The sequence below is a fragment of the Centropristis striata genome, chromosome 7 (genome assembly GCF_030273125.1).
Source record: "Centropristis striata isolate RG_2023a ecotype Rhode Island chromosome 7, C.striata_1.0, whole genome shotgun sequence".
Lineage (NCBI taxonomy): Eukaryota > Metazoa > Chordata > Actinopteri > Perciformes > Serranidae > Centropristis > Centropristis striata.
The window spans coordinates 40,441,689-40,466,980 of NC_081523.1; the positions used below are offsets into that span (position 1 = coordinate 40,441,689).

Sequence of the window (25,292 nt, forward strand, 5' to 3'; positions counted from 1 at the left end):
TGTTTCACTCAAGTTGATCATATTTGCACTGAAAGACAACAACCAGAAATAAGACATTTATTCTTTGTTTATTCCTCCTCTTACTCCGATTCTCCTATTACTTTACATTTTGTTAGATTTTCAGAAAAACTACACTGTAAAAAATAATCTGTTTAATTTACGGTAAAATCCCGGCAGCTGTGGTTGCGAGAACTTCCCCGTAAAAAATACAGTGAGTGGGTTTTCGACTGTAAATTTAAATATCAGCAAAAACTGTAATTTAGACTAAAAAGTCACGTTATTTTTTTGGGTAATTGTGTCATTCACTCACACATCATGGTATTTCTCCATTAACTTTACATGAGTATGTTATATTTTACAGCAAAACTGTGTGTTTTCTACAGTTTATGACAGTAAAAGTAAAAGTTTGTGCTATTCTTTGATTTACGGCAGGGGTCTCAAACTCAAATTACTAAAAAAAACACACAAAATAACCAAAAAAAGACACAAAATTATTTTAAAAAGACAAAAAATTACAAAAAAAAAGACACAGAATTACCAAAAAAGACACAAAACTATTAAAAATAGATACAAAATTACCAATAAAAGACACAAAATTACCAAAAAAAGTAATTAATGGGACCTTCCATACACAACACGGTGAAGTGACATTGATATAAAACTCACATCAAAGAGTTTGAGACCCATGATTTACGGTAATTAAAAGTATCTACAATGGTGATATACAATTTTTAATTTTACGCCCTATTTCTGATGTAATTTGACAGTGTTTTGCTGTAATTTCTACAAACATTTTTTACAGTGTATCTGTGCTATAGAAAATAGCAAGGAGATCAGCCACAGCTTGATAAAAGGCTACAGATGCAGAAGTATTGTGAAACAACTTTCTATTATTTCTCAGTGGAACAAACACTCACAAGAGGGACACACTGAGGCTATTATCTGTTTGGGGATATCTCCAGTTAATTTCACAGTAATTAAATGATCCTCACTACTGGAGGGAGCTGCATCATCCTCGGGACTATCGTTGTTTCCTGCACCAAACCTCGGGGACTGGAATGTGCTTTATAATGTGCAACGTGGACCAGAACTTTGTAGACTATTAACTTTTAACTATTCATGTTTCTAGCGTGTTTGCCTCACACTCTACAAATCATTTGCCATTCTCTGCTATTTGTTTTAAATTCTTATTCGGCATTTTGTTTATGACAAAGGAAGAACAAGCAGGGGAGTGGAGGGAGGGAGGGAGGGGGAGAGGGCTCCTGGAGAGTTTTTACACACTGTGTAATTAAGCTTTTTGACTGACAGCAGAGTGCCAAAAGGCGCAGACGCTCTCCGATTGGCCGGAGCGCAGTTTACAATCTGCTCTTGTTTCCAAGCTCCGCAGAGGCAGAGCGCTTTACCTCCCCGGACTCTCACAGGAGCCAGACGCACCAGAGGAGCGCGACGGGGCTGCAGCCAGCCAGAGCAGAGAGAGAGAGAGAGAGAGAGAGAGAGAGAGAGAGAGAGAGAGAGAGAGAGAGCCTGTGGACTTTACCCAAACCACACAACTCAACACGTTTTACGCACGTCGATCAGAAGAACCGAGCCCGTTTTCTAGCATTTCTTTCACCTTCTTGCTCTGAATTTCTCCATGAAGTGAGTGTTGAATCAGTCTGAACTGCGCTGATTTCTTTTATTGCTGCAAAAAAAACAAAAAACAAACATGGGGTCTGCTTCTGAGTCCTTGTGGAGGATGATCCGGCTGGCTGTGACAGTGGCGCTCATGTCAGCGTGCGGAGCGTCAGAGTACGAGTACCTCAGCTGGAAACAGGACATGTACACCGGCGGGCGCAGCTACGGCAAGCCGCCCCAGTGCGTGGACATCCCGGACGACCTGCGGCTCTGTCACAACGTGGGCTACAACCAGATGCTGCTGCCCAACCTGCTGGAGCACGAGACCATGGCGGAGGTGAAGCAGCAGGCCAGCAGCTGGGTGCCCCTGGTGCACAAGAACTGCCACCCGGGCACGCAGGTCTTCCTCTGCTCGCTCTTCGCGCCCGTGTGCCTGGAGCGGCCCATCTACCCGTGCCGCTGGCTGTGCGAGGCCGTGCGGGACGGCTGCACCCCCATCATGGAGGCGTTCGGCTTCCCCTGGCCGGAGATGCTCACCTGCGACAAGTTTCCCCAAGACGACGTGTGCATCGCTATGACGCAGCCCAACGCGACCGAGGCCACCATGCCCACAGGTAACTCACACCTGGCAGCTCTGTTTATGGTCACTTTCCTGTTGAGAGAATCGAGGCTACATGCTATTTTGCAGCAACATATTATTTAAATGTAGTTGCCCAGTAAAACCACAGTGTGGTGGTTGCTGAGCAGATCCACTGCATATCTGTGGGTTTAATATTAATAATAGGGTGGGTTGCCCTAATGTGGGACTTTTTTTGATTTTCAGACTTCTGTAGAATATTATGACGTGAAGGCAACACGTTAAATCCACATCCAATAACTTTTTGAAAAATTGAAAATGCAGATAACACATTCATAAAATAAATGATATAGATTTTAGTCCTCTTAGTGCCAAACTGTCTGAGAAAATGTGCAGCTTCCTATTGTTGGACACTGTAAAGTCTATGTTAAAAGGTCTAAACCATGGAGCACCTTTATTTATGAATGATAGTAAAACTTCCTCAATAAGTCATTCTGTAGCTTATTTTGTAGTTATTTTCTGGTCAGCTGCCTTCTTCTCTGTTCCTTTGTGCTAGGACATTAAAAAATGTATAAAAAATAGTTACCCTAACTCATGCTGGTAAGGCATATTTCACTTTTACTATAAAACGGATGATCCATCCATTATTAGACCTTTTTCAGTTCATTGATTCATCTTTGGCTTTAAAAAAAATCGCATAAAATTGTGAGAAATAACCCACGTTTCCCAGGAACATCCCCCTCCTCAGAACATTTTGGCCAAATTAGATTAGGTTTTCAGTTATGTATTAAATTATATTCTGTAATTGTATTTCCCTACATCACGGTCTAAATGCTACTGCCGCAAGCTGAAAGTGGCTTAAAAATAATCAGAATAAATATATATGTTAATTCTAAAAAAGTGAAAAGCAGCAAATCACATTTTTTACATGTAGAAGCTGGAGGCAGCAAATATTTTCTGTTTCCTGCTTGATAAATGACTCAAATTTTCCAATTTTTTTAAATTAGTGATTCATTTCTCTTTCTTTTTTACATTTTTTTTTTATCAATCGGCTACAATGCAGCCATTTGGGATCTCTTATAGCAAGCCAGCATTAACTATCTAACTCAGAGTGAAAACAAACAGCCTCCACTTTGGCACTGTGTAAAAGTCGACACCCGTGCAGTTAAATGGGCTTGAGAATGTTGTTTCAGGGCTGAAGGTGTGTTTGCAGATGCAAATCCCAACACAAACAAACCAAATACAACCTTTTGGGGGGAAATCAGCTGTGAAACACTAGATTTGATCTCATTTTAACGATGTTCACCCCCCACGCTCCTTAAAGAAAGTGACACATTTATGTTCACTTATTTCAATCTATAAAGTGCTGCATAAACTCCAACTTCCATGTGGATGTGAAGTTGCTTGCTATTGACGTAATATATTGAAAAAAGCTCTAACAGATGGTAGTGATTTATTCCAAGGTGTTTGTTGAGCTGAGGACAATGCTGGGAGGAAGTCCAACAGTGAAAAGTGAATACCTGCATCTATTAATTCCCATTTTATGCCGCGCCATCACTGACAAATGCATTAAAACCACAGAAAGATGGAAAGACGAGTGCAAGTAATGTGTATTAAAATGCATTTTTCTCTAAACAAAGCTCCCAAAGACATGCCCCCACCCCCAAACTCCCACAGTGCTGGCACTATGCGTGCTGGTATGAAACTGAGTCAGACACCTAATGCAGCATCAGTGAAAGAGGGTGTAGTAACATTGTCCAGAAAACCTGATGAGCCAAGCTGACAAATACCAGAGAAACCCTGAAAAATGCACAAGAGCAACAAGTCTGGGGAAGATAAAGCTCCGTCTGATTCTGAATAGTTTTGATTTGAAGCTTCAGTTCAGAGTCCCGGCTGGTCGTCTAGGTGAGCTATACAACAGAGAAGGGAAAGTACAAGAGCGTCATTCACTTTTAACCACAAAATATAAAATAGAGGGGAATTTCATCACATCATCAGCATACGACTTTATTATTTCAATCTTAAGCTGTAAATGCGCCACTTGAAGACAGTTTTGCTGGCCATAAATGGATGAACTGTGGATGTTCCAGCAATCACACAGTGCTCACTGTATCTGCAGAGTGAACATGTCCCGTGTGTGTGTGTGTGTGTGTGTGTGTGTGTGTGTAGAGGGGGTGGGTGTTACTGACTGACATGGTGGTATGGATAGAGGCCTGTTTTTCTGAAAAAGGCTCCTTTTTCAGGGTTAGAGGGACCACACAGAGCTCCAGACATCACCTGTTATCATTCGTTGTCAGCACTGGTGGTAAATACAGCCGGCAGGACACAGAGTCAGGCCTGTTCAAGGGAGAAATGAATGAAACTTGAAGAATAAGAGAACATTTCACAGGATATTTATTTATTTCATTAGAGTGAAAATCTTAAGGCAGGGGTCTCAAACTCAAATTACCTGCAGGGGGCCGCTGGAGGCCAGAAAAAGACACAAAATGACAGAAAAAAACTAAATTACTTAAAAAAGACACACAATGACCTAAAACAGACAAAAACAAAATACTAAAAAAGACACAAAATAACCAAAAAAAGACACAAAATGACCAAAAAAGACACAAAATTACAGAAAAAAACTAAATTACTTAAAAAAGACACACAATGACCGAAAACAGACAAAAACAGAATACTAAAAAAGACACAAAATGACCAAAAAAGACACAAAATGACCAAAAAAGACACAAAATTACAGAAAAAAACTAAATTACTTAAAAAAGACACAAAATGACCAAAAAAGACACAAAAGTACAGAAAAAAACTAAATTACTTAAAAAAGACACACAATGACCGAAAACAGACAAAAACAGAATACTAAAAAAGACACAAAATGACCAAAAAAGACACAAAATGACCAAAAAAGACACAAAATTACAGAAAAAAACTAAATTACTTAAAAAAGACACACAATGACCAAAAACAGGCAAAAACAAAATACTAAAAAAGACACAAAATGACCAAAAAAAGACACAAAATGACCAAAAAAGACACAAAAGTACAGAAAAAAACTAAATTACTTAAAAAAGACACAAAATGACCAAAAAAGACACAAAAGTACAGAAAAAAACTAAATTACTTAAAAAAGACACACAATGACCAAAAACAGACAAAAACAAAATGACCAAAAAAAGACACAAAATGACAAAAAAAGACACAAAATTACCAAAAAAAGACACAAAATTACCAAAAAAGACACAAAATAATTTTAAAAAGACACAAAATGACAGAAAAAATGACGGAAAAAAAAAGACGAGTAAATTACCTGTTACTCGGAGGGTCAAGGAATTTTTGTTTCCTGCATCAATATTCCTCAGGAAAGAAGTCAAATGTGACCGTGAGGCTGATTAAGAAGAAGAAGCCAAACAAAAGCAGCAGCTTGGTTTCCTTAATGATTGTTAATAGAGGTGAGCTAACAGTGAATACAGGCTGGTGATAATTGATTTAAAGGAGAACAAGGCTCCAACAGGGCAAAGGGACCCTGTGACTCTGTAAACAGTCTGTTTTCATAAGCTCTTTACACCTGGGTGTTACTTTCACAAGCTTGCGTTTAACACATGTAATGGACAACTGGCATGGGAGAGAAAACTATTTGTTTTCCCTCTTCTTCCCCCTCTGCTCCATCAATACAGATCCATTGAAATGCAGTCAGTTTAAATTAAATGATGCCATTGCAAGTCCAAGTTTGTTTGGAAAGTAAACTCAGCTGTTTGGCATGAAGCGATCATTTGCGGTAGTAGAAAAATTGAAAAATCGTGTTGGTAAAATATTCGCAGATATGCCTCTAGACTGAATTACTTTTTGGCAAAAACACATTTTGGCTCTTTGTCTTCAGTTGGGTTTTTGTCCTCGAGCCGGCTATTATTATCTTTTTTCTTTTGGAATGTCAGAGCATTCCTTTAAGCTTGGATTGAATATCATTACCATTTATTCCTTCCACATTTCTAATTTTTATTGTGTACACATCGTTGTTGCTTTATTAAAAGAGCCGTTTTGAAAAGTGTCTGAATGTAGAAAGTGAAGAAGAGTGTTTACTGCAGCTCTTCGTTACAGCTGGCTATAAAAGCTGGAGACATTCCTCACTGAGGTCAGGTCATCAGAGCGACTGACACCAGACACTAGAGCCATCTCTGCACACACACACACACACACACACACACACACACACACACAGCTTAGGTGTGTGTACACATTCACATACTAAACCATTTAAAATCTTCAAGGGCAGTGTAGTGATTTTATTTTTCTTATCATTCAATTTTTCTTATCATTCAATTCTTATTCATTCAACAACCACTTAAGCAAAGGGGCAAGATTAAGATACACAATCTTATGATAATAAAACATAAAGACAGGTACAATTAATCCATGCTCAATATGTTAATTCACTGTCTACAAATAGTCTCCCAGTAAACTTTCCCAGTGAACCCAGTCTGCCTCCACCTTCATTTCCATGCCACCAGACCCCCAACAACAGCCCATAATGATCAGTTTTTTAGCTACCCTGTAAACCAGTAGTTCTCAACCTTTTTGAGTCGCAACCCCCAATTTAACATGCATGTTGTCCGTGACCCCCACTCACTGAACACAATCTCACACGCACAGTTCAGATCACCCAAAAAAGAAACAAAATGATAAAAAAAAAGACAAAAATTGAGCAAAAAAGACACAAATTGACCAGAAAAGACACAAAATGACCAAAGAAAAGACACAAATTGACCAAAGAAAAGACACAAAATGACCAAAAAAGACACAAAATGACCCAAAAAAGAAACAAAATTACCAGAAAAAGACACAAAATTATAAAAAAAAGAAACAAAATGACCAAAAAATACAGAAATTAACCACAAAATGATAAAAAAAGACACAAAATTACATAAAAAGACACAAAATGACCAAAAAAGACACGAATGGACCACAAAATGATCAAAAAAGACACAAATTGAGCAGAAAAGACACAAAATTACCAAAAAAGACAAAAAATTACCAAAGAAAAGACACAAATTGACCAAAAAAAACACAAAATGACCCAAAAAGAAACAAATTAAATATTTTGTCCATTTTTGAATTCTTTTCATGTCTTTGTAAGTCATTTTGTGTCTTTTTTTGGTCATTTTGTGTCTTTTTTTAGTCCTTTAGTCCAACATAAAATGTGATTTTGAATCTTTTTAGTGTATATATATATATATTCATATATATATATATATATATATATATATATATATATATATATTATTGTTTATAATATTTGTATGTGACTATATTGACTATTCATATATATATATATATATGTATATAGATATAGAGACCTGTTAAGGGGTAGGACTCGATAGTTTTTTTACTTCTTCCTACTCTCTTTCGAGCTTGCAGAAAGTGTCTGTTTTCTCAATTTTTTTTTGCTCTTTTGTTTTGTTTTTTATTTATTCATCTATTAATAATTAAACTTGTTTTTTGTGTTGTTTTTTTAACTTGCTTGCATGTTCGAAATAAAGACAATCAATCAATCAATTAGTCAATAAAGCCAACTTGCTATTTTTTGCCTCTTTTATTTTGATTTCTAACCTTATCCTTTAATTTTCCCCCACAGGTTACTCTCCCATCTGCCCTCCATGTGACAATGAAATGAAAACAGACGCCATGCTGGAGCACATGTGTGCCAGCGAGTTCGGTAAGTGTCCTCCATTGCGCCACACCGAGCAAATTACACACACACACACACACACACACACACACACACACTCACACACATCCTATTTGCGGTCAAAACAAAGAAAAGAAAGACACGTTTTTGAAGAAGTTTTATTAAGTTTCTTATATTATTTTGTAACAAATTCAAATTCTAAATTCTAGTCAAATTTGTGCTTCTTTTTTATTGCATGCAAAAGCTTTTTAAACTAGACAACCTGAGAATCAGGTCATAAGTAGGACTGTCGTGATAATTAGGACAGTAAAAGTGATAGATTCATGTCCATATGATATATGATATTGCCACTTATGTTTACATGCATGTTTGTTTATGTAAAAATGTCTAAAACATGACGACACAAAGAACAGCTGGGTTATCCAGATTATTAGGCTTATAGAACCTGATAATGTAATAAATTCCCGATAATGTAATAAAAATCTGCACTTGAGTCCATTGAAAATGTAATAAAACCTGATAATGTAATAACTTCCCGATAATGTAATAAAGTGCATTTCCCCAATAATGTAATACACTTTTTACCAATAATGTAATAAAGTATAACATTAATGGAAGGTTATTGATCAAATCAAAGATGGTGGAAAATCCAATATGGCCGAAAAACCCCATTGAGGATGCATTGAGCTGGGATTGGCCCAAGGGTTCCAGTGATAATGGGTCAAAAGTGAATAAACATTCAACTTTGACCTGTTGGTGGCGCTAGAGCTCTGGAGCTAGAGTTGATACACAGTATCACCACTTGAACCCAAGTAATGGTGGTCTGCTGTTAAATTAGTACAATATTGGGAAATTATTACATTATCAGGACTTGGGAAATGAAGGCAAACCTGATAATGTAATAACCTCCATTAATGTTATACTTTATTACATTATTGGTAAAAAGTGTATTACATTATTATGTAGTTCACTGCAAAAAAGCCAACTTGTATTTTTTGGCCTAAAACAATGATTTAAGTTGGTAAAACTTGGAAATATAAATTATTGACATTTAGGGCAATAATGTAAGTTAGCACAACAAAGGAAGCCAGTTGTCTGCTCAAAAACAAGTTGGTGAGTTGTTGTTACTTATATCTTTAAGTTGGGGTTCACAACTAGGGACAATAGTTCTGATAACTCTTATTTCTTTGTTGGGAAATTCGGTCATTAGCGAAAGCTAGCGGCTAACTGATGCTAGCTGCTAACTGATGCTAGCAGCTAACGGATGCTAGCGGCGCTGCTTGTTACAGCTACAAGAGTAGCCATTAGCGTATCAATGCTAACTCAAAATTGTGGTCGCAACATTAGCTGACATAGCGTTGAGCAAACTCAAAAACAAAACTTAAAATATTTAGTTTCATTGTCCAACTTAAAATTTTATCAAAGTTTGTTGCAACTTTTCTTTTTTTGCAGTGTATAGTGTATATCATCATCGTGCTAGGCCTTGACATGTATCACAGCACTCTGTGAAATGAGTATAAATTGTATCTGTATTCCATCTTCGTGCTCTAAAACAGCCCATAAATTCTGAACAAAGTATGTGAAGCTGCAGATTCCCACAGTGCAGCCTCTATCTGACCATACTTGGCCATTTCCAAACCAACTTCTTACATGCCAGAAGTTTTCTTGGTTAGATTAATGAATCTCTCTTAGTAAAAGTTACATGTGAGCTTTTTATCTCTGTGTCAGACGTACCGACCTGTCCGTTAGCGAGAGGACGATGTTCTGATGTTCTGATGTTCTGTGACTAATGAATTGGCGTCATTAAAGTCTTTATGTGGCAGGACGTGTTTGTTCTGCTGTCTGGCTGCACATGGGGGCATTAATGGTCTCCCTAATATAGTTAATGATAAACCATGTATTTGTTTCTCTTCAATAACTTCTATTTTAAATATTTATACGTCTGCTTTACACTGTAAAAAATGTCTGTAGATTTTATGGGGAAAAACTGCTAAACCATGATAGTAAAATACCATAAAGTGATAAATGAGTTAATTCAGTTTCAGTAACAATGTAACACTGTCAATCTATATATCAGCCAAAACAGTATTTTTTTTTTAATTAAAAAAATAATAAAAAATACATTACTCCACTGTAAAATACACTGGCACCGTGTTTGTAGCAAAAAATTACTGTAATATACACTACTGGTCAAAAGTTTTAGAACACACCAACTTTTCCAGAATTTAATTGAAAATGATGCAGTTTAATGTCTCAGTGTACTCTGAAATTAATGCACATTTGCAACATTTAAAATTCTTTATTGAGCATGATAGTGTTTTGAAAGTAAAAAAAAGATTCAAAATCACATTTTATGTTGGACTAAAGGACCAAAAAAAGACACAAAATGACCAAAAAAGACACCAAAAGACACAAATTGACTAAAAAAAGACACAAAATGACCAAAACAAGACACAAAATGACAAAAAAAGACACCAAAAGACACAAAATGACTAAAAAAAGACACAAAATGACAAAAAAGACACCAAAAGACACAAAATGACTAAAAAAGACACAAAATGACTTACAAAGACATGAAAAGAATAAAAACAATGGACAAAATAGCCCAAGACTCCATAGAGTTAAGTTGTTAACCCATTTCTTGTTCCCTGAAAAAGGCCTACTTGTATAATTCTGAAATGTACATTATTTTACCTTTTTTTATTTACCTCTGGCAGTTCACCACTTACCTTTGGACCCTTTCAAGCTGTTCATTTGACTTGAACTGCTTGAATTTCAATAAAAAAATGGAAAAATTGGGGTGTTCTAAAATTTTTGACCGGTAGTGTATATACAAGCCATCATTTTTACATTTATTTTTTGTAAAAATCCTTTTTCTCACTGTTAAATGTATTAAACACCATATCTCCAACAGAAATATACTGTAATATTTGATGGTAAAATCTTTAATTCATGCAGCATTTATAAAGTATTTTCTTGTCAATTATATGGCAGAACAGCGTTTCTTTTGATGGAAAAACTTTTTATTTTTAACGGTAAAATATGGAATGAAATGGCAATCTTAAACGTGAAATCAACAGTGCTAATATAATTTTACCGTAATATTAGAAAAAGTTGCACCGTATTTATTACGGTAAAGTTCTGCTGCTGGTTTTACCGTTAAAACAACATTTTTTTTATTTTTACAGTGTAGTGGGCCTTTAACCTGCATTGTTTAATGAGCTCTGCATGTATGTCTGCATACATAGAAATGAGCCAATGACAAATTTGAGAAATAAAATTAATTGTGAACAGAAAGTAGTGTCTCGCTACACTGTCCTCACAATCTCCAGTGGTTCTTACGTGTCCACATGCTCTGAGAAAACGTGCACAAATATGGAAATATGGAAATGAATACAGGCTGGAAACAGAAGGCTCTGTCCGTAAAGTGCTGAAAAAGTAACCTAAAATATGAGACTTACAGTAATGTTAGCTTGTCACTCGCACTGCAAATGATCAAATATTCCAAGGACACAATCATGTCATTCATCTCAGAGTAATGTTATGTTTCCAGTGTTTCTGTCTTTTTTGGAATATTTTAAAATCAAGGGAGAAATGAATGAAACTTGAAGAATAAGAGAACATTTCACAGGATGTTTGTTTATTTCATTAGAGCGTCTGTGGTTTGAAAGCAACGTTACCAAACCTGGAAAGTGGGAAAATCTTAAGCCAGGGGTCTCAAACTCGTGCTGGAGGCAGTATCAAAATGACCAAAAAAAGACACAAAATGACAGAAAAAAAACTAAATTACTTAAAAAAGACACAAAATGACCCCAAAAAAAGACCCAAAATGACCAAAAATACTAAAAAAAGACCCAAAATGACCCAAAAAAAGAGACACAAAATGACCAAAAAAGACACAAAATGACATAAAAAAACTAAATTACTTAAAAAAAGACACAAAATGACCAACAAAAAGACACAAAATGACCAAAAATACTAAAAAAAGACACAAAATGACCCAAAAAGACACAAAATGACCAAAAAAGACACAAAATGACAGAAAAAAACCTCGAAATTACTTAAAGAGGAAACAAAATGACCCAAAAAAGACATAAAATGATCCAAAATGACATAAAATGACAGAAAAAAAACTAAATTACTTAAAGAAGAAACAAAATGACCCAAAAAAGACACAGAATTAGCAAAAAAGACACAAAATTATTAAAAAAAACACAAAATTATTTTTAAAAGACACAAAATTACCAAAAAAGACACATAATTACCAAAAAAGACACAGAATTACCAAAAAAGACACAAAATTATTTTAAAAAGACACAAAATTACCAAAAAAAAAGACACAGAATTACCAAAAAAAGACACAAAATTATTTTAAAAAGACACAAAATTACCAAAAAAGACACAAAATTATTAAAAAAAGACACAGAATTACCAAAAAGACACAAAATTACCAAAAAAAAGACACAAAATTACCAAAAAAAAGTAATTAAAGGGACCTTCCACACACAACACGGTAAAGTGCCATTCAGATAAAACTCACATTAAACTTTCATATCAAGGTGGGGGCCTCAAAATATCGTCACGAGGGCCACAATTGGCCCACGGGCCGCCAGTTTGAATCTGAAGCTGATGGGGGCACTTTATATTTAAACTGTGGAAATTTTGCATGAGGAACAAGAACAACCAAAAGTCTGGAGTCCAATAGAAAACTGAGTGAATTAGAGTGATGAGGACTTCCAGGAATGATATTCACATGATGCACACGAGATGCAAGATGTTCAGCTTTCATGTTTTATTCCCTGCCTGCACCAGAACTTGTGGCAGCTTGAATTCCAGGTGCCATGTTGGGCAAACATAGACTGGATGCACATTGGAACCAGACGTCCCTCCAGTTCTCAGGAAAAGTTTAAAGTTACATTTGTTTAACGAATTGCCTGGCTGTTTATGCTGCGGTGACGGGACTCGCCTTCTCTCAGTCTGCGTCCCGCTTTGCCAAGAGGAGAGTGGCACATTATTGGCTTGTTTCATCTCAGATGAAGACAGATGTTGTTTTGCTTGCTTGTCATAAGCCCCCTAACCAGCTGACATGTGAGGATACACAGACAGATTTAGTAGCAGGCCGAGGATGAGACGCCGCGCTGCTTATTCTGCAGGTTTCAACCCACAAGGGAGCCGCCAGGAATGCAGCAGACGTCTGTGTGATTCCAGCGTGACGTATGACTTGATTACAGTCGGTAAACATGTAACGCACAGCCTGACAGAGATAACAGCGCCGCTTAGATCACCAGCAAGGATAAATATTTGTTTGTTGCTTTTTCCAGCAGGCCGATGGAATTCAGTTTTAGTCTGAGGAGAAAACTGCTATAACGATAAATCTGTGTGACAGCAGCTGAAGCCAGCACTGCAAAAAAAAAGGCAACTTGTATTTTTTGGCCTAAAACAGTGATTTAAGTTGGTAAAACTTGGAAATATAAATGATTGACATTTAGGGCAATAATGTAAGTTAGCACAACAAAGGAAGCCAGTTGTCTGCTCAAAAACAAGTTGGTGAGTTGTTGTTACTTATATCTTTAAGTTGGGGTTCACAACAAGGGACAATAGTTCTGATAACTCTTATTTCTTTGTTGGGAAATTCGGTCATTAGCGAAAGCTAGCGGCTAACTGATGCTAGCGGCTAACTGACGCTTGCGGCTAACTGACGCTTGCGGCTAACCGACGCTAGCGGCTAACCGACGCTAGCGACTAACCGACGCTAGCGACTAACCGACGCTAGCGGCAAACTGATGCTAGCGGCAAACTGATGCTAGCAGCTAACTGATGCTAGCGGCGCTGCTTGTTACAGCTACAAGAGTAGCCATTAGCGTATCAATGCTAACTTAAAATTGTGGTCGCAACATTAGCTGACATTTCATAGCGGCGTTACAATCGTGCCAATTCAGCACATTGCAGAAGTTAGCAGAAGTAAGGATTAAAAGTTATCACAATGTAAAATTATAAGTTAGTACAACTTACAGTTGAGTTGACAAAAATCTGAATTCAGAGTTGAGCAAACTCAAAAACAAAACTTCAAATATTTAGTTTAATTGTCCAACTTAAAATTTTATCGAAGTTTGTTGCCTTGAAATTTTGAGTTCATCCAACTTTTCTTTTTTTGCAGTGTGGAATTCAGTTTTAGTCTGAGGAGAAAACTGCAGCTATAAATCTGTGTGACAGCAGCTGAAGCCAGCATGAGTTAATGTCTTGTCTTGAGGAGAAAGAAAATATACAGATGGAGGAAAAAAGCTTTAATCATAATGTGATTCATCTCACCAACAAAAGATAACACCGGCATCTTGATTGTTGCATCCTGCATCCATTTTTTTTTAGTTTGGATAAGACCACAAACTGGATATGATAGATGATTGCTCCTTTCCATGGAACACAGGCACGGAAAACCACAGAGGCTTGAGAAATGAATCAGTTACTTCCACTCAAGTCTTTATTAATCTGCACGGACCAATCATGTGAGAAATATCCCCACCCTGGCAGTGAATTAGCATTTTTGTCCACTGAAAACTTCACTTACTGGAAGTTGCGAAAGATCTGTTCTCAGTTAAGGTAAAAGTAAAGTGTGAAGTGGTTTTTTTTGTGTGTGATAATAGCGTTTCTATCGATTGACGCCTCGGATAATCGCTTCCCATCAGTTGCACAAGCGCATTTGACTTCTGCAAGCAGTTTGATCCTGATAAAAGCAGAATAAGCCGCGGCAAGACAGCTTTTGACTTAAGGTGGTTGGATGTGAAGTTGTTCTGGCAGAGGACGAAAGAGTTTAGTCAGTAGAACGTGTGAACATCAGAGAAACAACTTACAGACCCTCGGTCCGCCATCTTTAGTTTCTCCAGTGAGGACCGACACTCCCCGACTTCTCCTAAATACTAATGAAGCTCCTTCTAACACACACACACACACACACACACACACACACACACATACACACACCTATACACACACATCCTATTTGCGGTCGAAACAAAGAAAAGAAAGACACGTTTTTGAAGCAGTTTTATTAAGTTTCTTATATTATTTTGTAACAACTTCAAATTCTAAATTCTAATCAAATTTGTGCGTCTTTTTTATTGCATGCAAAAGCTTTTTAACCCATTCAAGCCTGGGAAGCGGATACGTCGTTTTGTAGTATTTGTATAAGCTCTTAAATACTTTTTGAATTTCATTTCTATCTGCTACAGAGGCTGAAAAATCTGTTATTTAGTAGGAAGGGTTGACACTTTTGTTGAATTTCCAGAAAAACTTCAGGTTTTAGGGGCTTATTTTAAAATCACCCAGAGGTTTTACAGGCAGTTTTAGGCGTCAGTGGGTTAAACTAGACAACCTGAGAATCAGGTCATTAGTAGGACTGTCGTGATAATTAGGACAGTAAAAGTTATAGATTCATGTCCATATGATATATGATATTGCCACTTATGTTTACATGCATGTTTGTTTATGTAAAAATGTCTGAAACATGATGACACAAAGAACAGCTGGGTTATCCAGATTATTAGGCTGGTAGAACCTGTTAATGTAATAAATTCCCCATAATGTAATAAAAATCTGCACTTGAGTCTATTGAAAATGTAATAAAACCTGATAATGTAATAACTTCCAGATAATGTAATAAAGTGCATTTCCCAATAATGTAATACACTTTTTACCAATAATGTAATAAAGTATAACATTAATGGGAGGTTTTTGATCAAATCAAAGATGGCGGAAAATCCAATATGGCCGAAAAACCCCATTGAGGATGCATTGGGAAATGAAGGCTAACCTGATAATGTAATAACCTCCCATTAATGTTATACTTTATTACATTATTGGTAAAAAGTGTATTACATTATTGGGAAATGCACTTTATTACATTATCAGGTTTAATTACATTTTCAATGGACTCAAGTGCAGATTTTTATTACATTACCGGGGTTATTACATTATTGGGAATTTATTACATTATCAGGTCCTACAGGGCTGTAAGGCATAAATAGAGTGTTTTACATGTTTCTTTTGTCAGTAGGATGTGTGAACATCAGAAACAGTAACAGACTCTCAGTCCGCCATGTTTAGTTAGCATTAGTTAGCAGTTAGCATCTAGTTTCTCCAGTGAGGACTGACACTCCCCGATTTCTCCTAAATCCTAATGAAGCTCCTTCCAACACACACACACACACACACACACACACACACACACACACACACACACACACACGCCTATACACACACACACACACGCCTATACACACACATCCTATTTGCGGCACTCAGCTGGTAACAGATTTATTGCTCATCCCACTCAACACTTTGTTCCCACCGCAGTTTATCTCAGTGTTTAAGGTTTTACGGTCCCTCATTGTCCCCAGAATCCCAGCAGCCTTCAATTAAACCTCTGCTCCGTCTCGGACAGCTCACTTTGTTGTCTTTGCCAAATTGCTCCTTCCCGTTGCTAATGCAGTAAACAACAGGGCCGCCCCACGCTCCACACTGATCACTGCAGCTTATCGGATCACTTGTGTTTCCATTATTGTGAATGGGAAGCGGTACACACCCTCCTGCTGGTTTATGACTCCCTGGAGGTCCTGTCTGTGTCTCTGAACCAGCACAGGAAATCAGGTCAGGGGTCAGAGAGACCCCCCAAACCAGAAAACACTTCAGCGTTGTAGTAGTTGACTTTTTTTCTGTTCTCTTTATTGAGTTTTCAACCTGGTCTCACAGGAATCCGTGGAATAGCCACGGAGTCACTCAGATTTCCGTGAAACTGACACGGATTTCGCTACAATGCAAGTTAATGACGTCATATCCCGTGGCTATTCCAACATACAAAGTGATTATGTACATTCACTGAGTGAAGATTTAGAAAATATAACATATATTTTTTATATATATATATATATATATATATATATATATATATATATATATATATATATATATATATATTATATGAACAACAATATATTCCCTTGTCATATTTAGTGAGTGCCTGATATCCAAGACCCAGAATACCTTTTTTTTCTGCCAGCAGTGACTATTTTTCCACTGGGGAGAGTTGATAACAGATCACTGCAAGTTGACATTTTTGAAGGAAAAAAATTTTAAATTCAATTTTAAAGTCAAATAAATCTACAGTACAGGCCAAAAGTTTGGACACACACCTTCTCATTCAATGTGTTTTCTTTATTTTCATGACTATTTACATTGTAGATTCTCACTGAAGGCATCAAAACTATGAATGAACACATATGGAATTATGTACTTAACAAAAAAGTGTGAAATAACTGAAAACATGTCTTGTATTTTAGATTCCTCAAAGTAACCACCCTTTGCTTACTAGAATATAAGACATGTTTTCAGTTATTTCACACTTTTTTGTTAAGTACATAATTCCACATGTGTTCATTAATAGTTTTGATGAATCTACAATGTAAATAGTCATGAAAATAAAGGAAACACATTGAATGAGAAGGTGTGTCCAAACTTTTGGCCTGTACTGTACATTAATACCTAAACCTAGTTTCTGTACAACCAAAAAAAAAGGAGGGACACAGTGTAAACAGAGTAGATTCAATTCATAATTCAGTTAGGATAAAATCAATTGTCTTTTGTACAGTTTTCAATTTAATATCTGTCTTAAAGGAAAAGCAAATTATCATATTCATTATTTCCGTTTTAGACATGGTGCCAACATTTCTGGAATCAGGGTTGTAATACGATAAGAATAGTGACTAAATGGATTTGTATCATGATTATATGATGGTATCATTTTATGTTTGAAACAAATTTATGTTTTATGTTTGAAACAAAATTCTGTTTTCCAAAAAAAATGAGTTGCACTTAATGAACCTCAGATTAAGAGTCTCTGGATTAAATATCATTTTGAATAATTTATATGAGTAATGTAACCCAATGATGCTTTAGCTTGATAAAAACTAATTACAGAAAGTGTTGTCTGATTGGGTCAAAACAAAGAAAAGAAAGACACGTTTGTGAAAGAACTGTTTTATTAAGTTTCTTATATTCTTTTGTAACAAATTCAAATTCTAAATTCTAATAATCATGTTTATTTTGTTGCAAAGTATAGCAATGAAACTATGATCTTCTTTTGCACAAATTTGATCTTTCTTCCAAACTTTTGGCCTGTAGTGTAGCAGCAACAGTGTTGAAGACCACCTACTGGATGGATATGCATTAATATAGCTGTTTGCTCTATTGCACATTAGGGTTGTCAGTCACAATACTAAAATTTTCAACTCGACACCGATACTCAGGAAAATATTCGATACTCGATACCATTTTTGATACCACCAGGATAAAAACAAAGACCCCAAAATTTAACAGAAATATTTAACAAGAAAAATGCAACATGTCAAACTGAACAGAACCACAAGTTTAATATTTATAATAAAAAACTGTTGTGCAAAAAGAAACTGCAACTATGATAACAAGCTTCAGGTCTGAGGTAGTGCAGAAAATAAATAAATAAATACAATAAACAATAACAATTAGAACAATATTTTGAGGTTGTGTACTGTGCACAATATTATTTATTTATTTATTACTATATTTCTATAGCACCTTTCAAAACCAGGGTTACAAGGTGCTTTACAAAGCACATTATCATGGAGGCAATACAACAGTTAAAACAAAAATAACAGAACATCATCAAAAACAGTGAACAAGCAAAAATAATAGGATACAAAATTAATATATGTGTAAGACGTTAGAAATCATTGCACAAATGCCAGTCTGTACAAGTGGGTTTTTAAAAGTTTTTTAAAATTATACACAGACTCAGCTTTATTAGGCAAGATTGATAAAAAAAATAACAACTTAACCTAAGTGTTCCTTCCTTGGCGAGGTATGGATACTTTTGAAAATGAGTATTGTATCCGGATACAATGTTTTAGTTTCGATACTTTTATGAGTATGGATACTTTTGACGACCCTATTGCACATTATAATTAATTAAGGACTGCATTGTTCCTCCAAACAGTTCAATGACTCCATGTCAGCTTCTTGCTGCATGCTGTTGCTGAGGAGATTAAGTTCTCAAACAACACGAGGTGCAAAGAAAGTTCATAGCGCGAAGGATTAGCGAGGATGCAGGATTTATCAAGATGAAGTCTTTCAGGGGTGGGCCCGGCTTCTCTTTATGACTCACTAATTATGAATGCTGCCGATTTTGATTTCTGTGAACACTAAGCCTGCTCACGGAGAGCGTTTGAGAGACTAGAGAAAGAGGATAAAGGTCCTAATCCCTACCATGTGCACTCTTAATACTGGGAAAAACAGGCCGGCTCTTTTTCACAGTTTAATTAGCAACGGAAGATAAAGGCGCAAAAGAAAAGATGAAACGTTTGAAAGTTTCTTAAAGTGCCAACTCAGGTGTTTATGTCAAGCACGATCCTGTGAAATGTGAGTCAAGAAGGATTTTGTGTCTGAAACTGTAGAGAAAAGTAGACAGAAGTCGCAGTTTGATCCAGATCTCCAGATCTGGAGTGTGAACAAGATTCAAGCTCAATCAGGCTGTTCCCTGCTGGAGTCACAAGACTTTATCTCCTCATCATTCTGTCGTTTCTCCTGACACCACATCTCTCTCTGACACTGAGAGTGGACATAACATGCTGCACACACACACACACACACACACACACACACACACACACACACACACACACACACACACACACACACACACACACACACACACCAGTATGCATCAGTGGAAAACGAGAGGATGTAATACGTGCAGGCATATGGAGATTTGGACCACCAAAGTGTGACTCGTGCTCTGTTTCGGAAGGGAAACCAGAGGAAACAGAGAGATTAGAAGGTTAAATAGAGTTTAGTGAAAGACCAGGAGAATTATGGTCAAACTGAGAAAGAGCCTGAGAGACGACGCTGAGGGATGTTGTTGCCCAAAGCAAGTTCACTGCACTGTAATAAATTATTCTGTAGTCATTTCATTTTACTTAATATATTTGTTAAAATTTTGATTTTGAGGCAGTTGTTTAAGTAACTTTAACATAAAAATGTTTGAGATAGAATCTAACGATTATTTTCATTATCAATTAATCTGTCGATTATTTAAACGATTAATGGATTAGTTGTTTGGTCAATAAAATGTTGAAAAATACCAATCAGTGTTTCCCAAAAACCACAAGATGACGTCCTCACTTCTCTTGTTTTGTCCACAAACCAAAGAGATATTCAGTTTATTGTCATAAAGGAACAAAGAAACCAGAAATATTCACATTGAAGAAGCTGAAATCAGAGAATTTGGACTTATTATCTTTTAAAAAAAACTGCTCAAACCAATTATTCGATTATCAAAATCGTTGACGATTAATTTAATAATTAATTTATTGTTCGATTAATCAAATAATTGTTGCAGCTCTAGATGTTACACACACCCTTATTCTTGTGATATAGCCTTTATTTTTAAACTTTTCTATAGTGATTTTTCTATTTAAATAAATGAATAAACGTTTAATGTAGCCCTTATTTAGTTGTTTTTGTCCTACTAATGAATTAAATGCTGACTCATCTATATTTAACACATTAGATTTATTACACCCCTTAAAATAAGAGAATCTACTTATTTTGATCACATTAAATATAATCTTTATGTGTATGTAATTATAAATCAAGAGAATTTTGAATGAATCCAACACTAGACCAATAGAATTAGTCCGTTTTTAATTGCCACTAAACACTTCCTGTTAAGTTATTAACTCAACTTGTAACGTAGTTAGATTTAATTAATAATATTGCGTGCAATCTGTTGCCTCAATTTTATTGAGAAGCTATTGTTTATCTTTTTTTTTTTACAGAAGTTTGACCTCACTAGACAGTTTATATTCTTCATAAGACAGATTCTATGTTTTCTGTTTAAACATATGTACACTGCAAAAATGTCCTGTTTTTTTATTTATTTTTTATTTTTTTAATTTAACCTTTATTTAACCAGGGAATTGAGATTAAGAACCTCTTTTTCTTTCAGGGAGCCCTGTTCAAGAGGCAGCAAACACAAAATACATATTTACATAACATACAGACCATAAACACATCATGAGAAACAAGTGCATGTTGTGGAATTGGCCTCAATTTTTTATTTAAATAAATGAATAAACGTTTAATGTAGCCCTTATTTCATTGTTTTTGTCACACTAATGAATTAAATGCTGACTCATCTATATTTAACACATTAGATTTATTACATCCCTTAGAATCAAGAGGGCTTCACGACCCCCCGTGGATCTTTAGCGTTGGGAATCATTGATCTACGACTGGTTCATGAAGCTTCGTTTGGACATCACTGTTGCTCACTCCTGATAGATTTAAAAGACCAGTCTTGCTTTGGATAATGCTATTAGTCTCCTTATTTTATTCAGCGCAGGAAAGCAATATTCCACTGGTGCAAGTAATCAACCAGCATCTAGCTAATGCATGATAGCATTTATCTCGTCATCATTCAACATGACATGTTTGTCAAAGAGTTCACAGAATAATGAATTGTTAATTGTAGTGCAGAAAGTCACAATCAGGCCTGTGATTGTTTCCATTCTCTGGTGGTTGTTCCCTGGAGCCGCCCACTTAACTGGATGGTTCTGGTGGCAATCAGCCGCTGTGGTGGGAATGTGTGCAACGACCAGTGAAGTCGATGGTGTTCAGTCAGAAAGAATCAGCTGTGTGTCAAGATGAAGGGGGGGTTGTGTTGGATTGTAAGGAAAATAAACAAAAGCAAAGACAGGGAATGGAATATTCCAGTGGAGGTGGATAGTTTTACCATTATACCCTAGTCCAGCTATTCTCAACCTTGGGGTCGGGACCCCAATTGGGGTCGCGAGATGATTTCTGGGGGTCGCCAAATCATTTTGGAAGTCAGCTCTGTCTCCACTGTGTTAAAGTGTTCATGTGTTAATGTGTTTTAGTCTTAATGTCTTTTTTTTTGGTCGTTTTGTGTTTTTTTTTTATAATTTTGTGGTCAATTTGTGTCTTTTTTTGGTAATTTTGTTTCCCTTTTTTGGTAATTTTGTGTCTTTTTTTAGTAATTTTGTGTCTTTTTTTGGTAATTTTGTTTATTTTTTGGGTCATTTTGTTTATTTTTTGGGTCATTTTGTGTCTTTTTTGGTCATTTTGTGTCTTTTTTGATCATTTTGTGTCTTTTTTGATCATTTTGTGGTCAATTTGTGTCTTATTTAGTCATTTTGTTTCATTTTTGGGTGATCTGAACTGTGCTTGTGAGATTGTGTTCAGTGAGCGGGGGTCGCGGACAACATGCATGTTAAATTGGGGGTCGCGACTCAAAAAGGTTGAGAACTACTGCCCTAGTCAGTGGCAGTTCTACACAGGGGCCTCCAGGGGCCCCTGCCCCTGTGTAGAAGCCCTTGGCACCTGCTGTGGCCCCTGTGTCAAATTATTAATAAACTACTTTTGATCCCAAAGGCCTTGTGATGGTACTGACCAAGTTTGAAGTCCATCGGGTTAAATCTGTAGGCGGAGTTAGTTAAAGTATGCGGTGTGGAAATGACGAAAATTCCATATTCGATCCAAGATGGCCGACTTCCTGTGCATTTTAGGGTATGGCTTCTTGAGACTTTTTGGTGCGTCTTGTCATGATACACGTATGTACCAAATTTCGTGTGTCTACGACAAACCTGTGTGAGGTAGTGACATTTAGGGGGCCTAATTTTGGCTTTTCAAGCCACAATTGCTCAAAATAAGTATTTTTGTACTTATTTTTAAGACATCATTGGTTTTCCAGTGCCTAGATATTTTTACTTACTTAAAGAATTCTGACAAAGAAAAATGTACTTACTGCACTGGTAGATAATTGTACTTGTTTCAAGCATGTCTTTGCTTAATTCTAGTTATTTATTTCTCATTTTTTGCCAGTTGGTTTTTGCAGTGTAGCACTCTTTAGAGCATGGGTCTGAAACTTGCGGCCCGCGGGCCAATTGCGGCCATCCTGACAATATTTTGTGGCCCTCACCTTGATATGAAAGTTTAATGTGAGTTTTATATGAATGGCACTTTACTGTGTTGTGTGTGGGAGGTCCCTTTAATAACTTTTTTGGTAATTTTGTGTCTTTTTTTGGTAATTGTGTGTTTTTTTAGAACAATTTTGTGTCTTTTTAAATAATTTTGTGTCTTTTTTTAATAATTGTGTGTCTTTTTTAATAATTTTGTGTCTTTTTTAATAATTTTGTGTCCATTTTGGTAATTTTGTGTACTTTTTTTGGTAATTTTGTGTCTTTTTGTGTCATTTTGTGTCTTTTTAAAATAATTTTGTGTCTTTTTTAGTAATTTTGTGTCTTTTTTAATAATTTTGTGACTTTTTTAATAATTTTGTGTCCATTTTGGTAATTTTGTGTAATTTTTTTGGTAATTTTGTGTCTTTTTGTGTCATTTTGTGTCTTTTTTAAATAATTTTGTGTCTTTTTTAGTAATTTTGTGTCTTTTCTGGTAATTCTGTGTTATGGTAATTTTGTGTCTTTTTAAAATAATGTTGTGTCTTTTTTAGTAATTTTGTGTCATTTTTTTGGTAATTTTGTGTCTTTTTTAATAATTTTGTGTCTTTTTTGGTAATTTTGTGTCTTCTTAAAATTATTTTGTGTCTTTTTTGAGTAATTTTGTGTCATTTTTAGTAATTTTGTGTCATTTCTTTGGTCCTTTTGTGTCTTTTTTGGTAATTCTGTGGCCCCCAGGTAATTTGAGTTTGAGACCCCTGCTTTAGAGGCAACAGTGTGACGAAACAAACATTGTGCAAGAACTCATCCACCTTTAAGCACAAAGTAACTGATTTCTCTCCTTTTCTCTACCAACAGCTTTCAAGACCAAAATCAAGGAGGTGACGCGAGAAAACATGGACCGCAAGGTGACCCTGCAGAAGAGGAAGAAGATGTTGAAAATGGGGAACCTGAAGAAGAAGGATTTGAAAACGCTGGTGTTGTACTTGAAGAACGGAGCCGATTGCCCCTGCCAGCAGCTGGACAACCTGGGGAACCAGTATCTAATCATGGGCCGCAAGGTGGATAAGCAGTACCTCCTCACAGGGATCCACAAGTGGGACAAGGCCAGCAAAGAGTTCAAAAAGGCCATCAAGAAACTCAAGACCTACAAATGTCCCGCCTTCGAGACCGTCTTCAAATAATATGACCGCCCCCTTGGGTCGCATCTCATCCTACATATGAACTTGCACAAGCATTAAAATCCCAAACTTGGCTTTCCTTTGTCCTGTTTATATATCTATATATCTTTGTATATTTTCAGATATACTTTGAGTTGTCCATTGTTAAGTTTTAGTTGATTGTGGTCAGTGATGACACCACAGAAAAGGCTTGGGTTTCCTTTATTTCTTCTTCTTAAGAAAAGGACATTGTAGTAAAAGCCCTTCCTCCATGAAATCATTTCCACTATATGTATGTAGATACTTTGTTATATTCTCGTTCAACAGGTCAGTGGCTTCAATGGATAGTTTGTGAAATACACTTTTGCTTCAATACTGAGGGTTCAATGAGAGGATTGATAGTACTATCATAGCTGGAGAGTGGTATTTGATCTTCTAATTAATTCATCAAGAGAATGTGCAACTATTCTTTTACATGTCTCTCACTGTAATCATCATAACAAATTCACTCCAGTGATTAAACTACACAATTGGCAGTTGCATTTCAAAACCATGATGCTCCACATACAATAGGACTCCTGTTGAATAACTTATTGACAGAAGTATGAGAGGCTCATTCTCTGGTCATACTAAAGACTGCACTACCAATCATTTTCATCTTTTCCTTTTTTTTTTATTTCATTGTTACATTTATTGAAAATCTTAAGAGAATAACCGCCAATCTGCATCATGAGAGTTTTCTTTATTTGTTGTTGTGCCTTGTCCCTGACATTTGGAATTTTTTTTTTTTTTTTTTTAACACTTTTCTGTCTCTCTACTTCCAGTCTAAATGCAGTTATCAGTATTTATCGGTAATGGAAAATGCCTTATAGTCACACATGTTTAAAAGTGCGAAAAGTGATCAAAATGCAAATATTGCAAACTGTGTGTTCTGGTTTGTTTGCTAATCTGTTGCTGGTCTGTTTTAGCACTATTTCAGATCTGAATGTCAGCGGTGCATTGCTGCCTATTACATGTACATACAAATTTTACATAAATATGGAAAACTGAATGGCGTCTTTTATATTATTTATTATAATATTTTCTCTTCTTTCATGTATTTGTATATGTATTGTTGGTTGGTAGCTCGACCACTTTGGTCCAATGAAATATCATCCAGTTATCATGAAACATTAGTTGCTCCTAGATTGTGTATCCTCATGATGTAGTGACTCTACCTGTAGCAAAAGCATCATTCCAAAATTATTGAAACACTT

The 25,292-nt window shown here is 36.0% G+C and overlaps 1 protein-coding gene across 1 annotated transcript; it reads left to right on the top strand.

Annotated features, from left to right (window-relative positions):
- Window positions 1-1,516: 1,516 nt before the first annotated feature.
- On the top strand, window positions 1,517-25,087 carry sfrp1a (secreted frizzled-related protein 1a). Its single transcript, XM_059338093.1, has 3 exons — window positions 1,517-2,228; window positions 7,821-7,901; window positions 23,735-25,087. The coding sequence occupies exons 1-3, from the start codon at window positions 1,706-1,708 to the stop codon at window positions 24,058-24,060; spliced, it is 930 nt and encodes a 309-aa protein (XP_059194076.1). The 5' UTR covers window positions 1,517-1,705; the 3' UTR covers window positions 24,061-25,087.
- The last annotated feature ends 205 nt before the right edge of the window (window positions 25,088-25,292 follow it).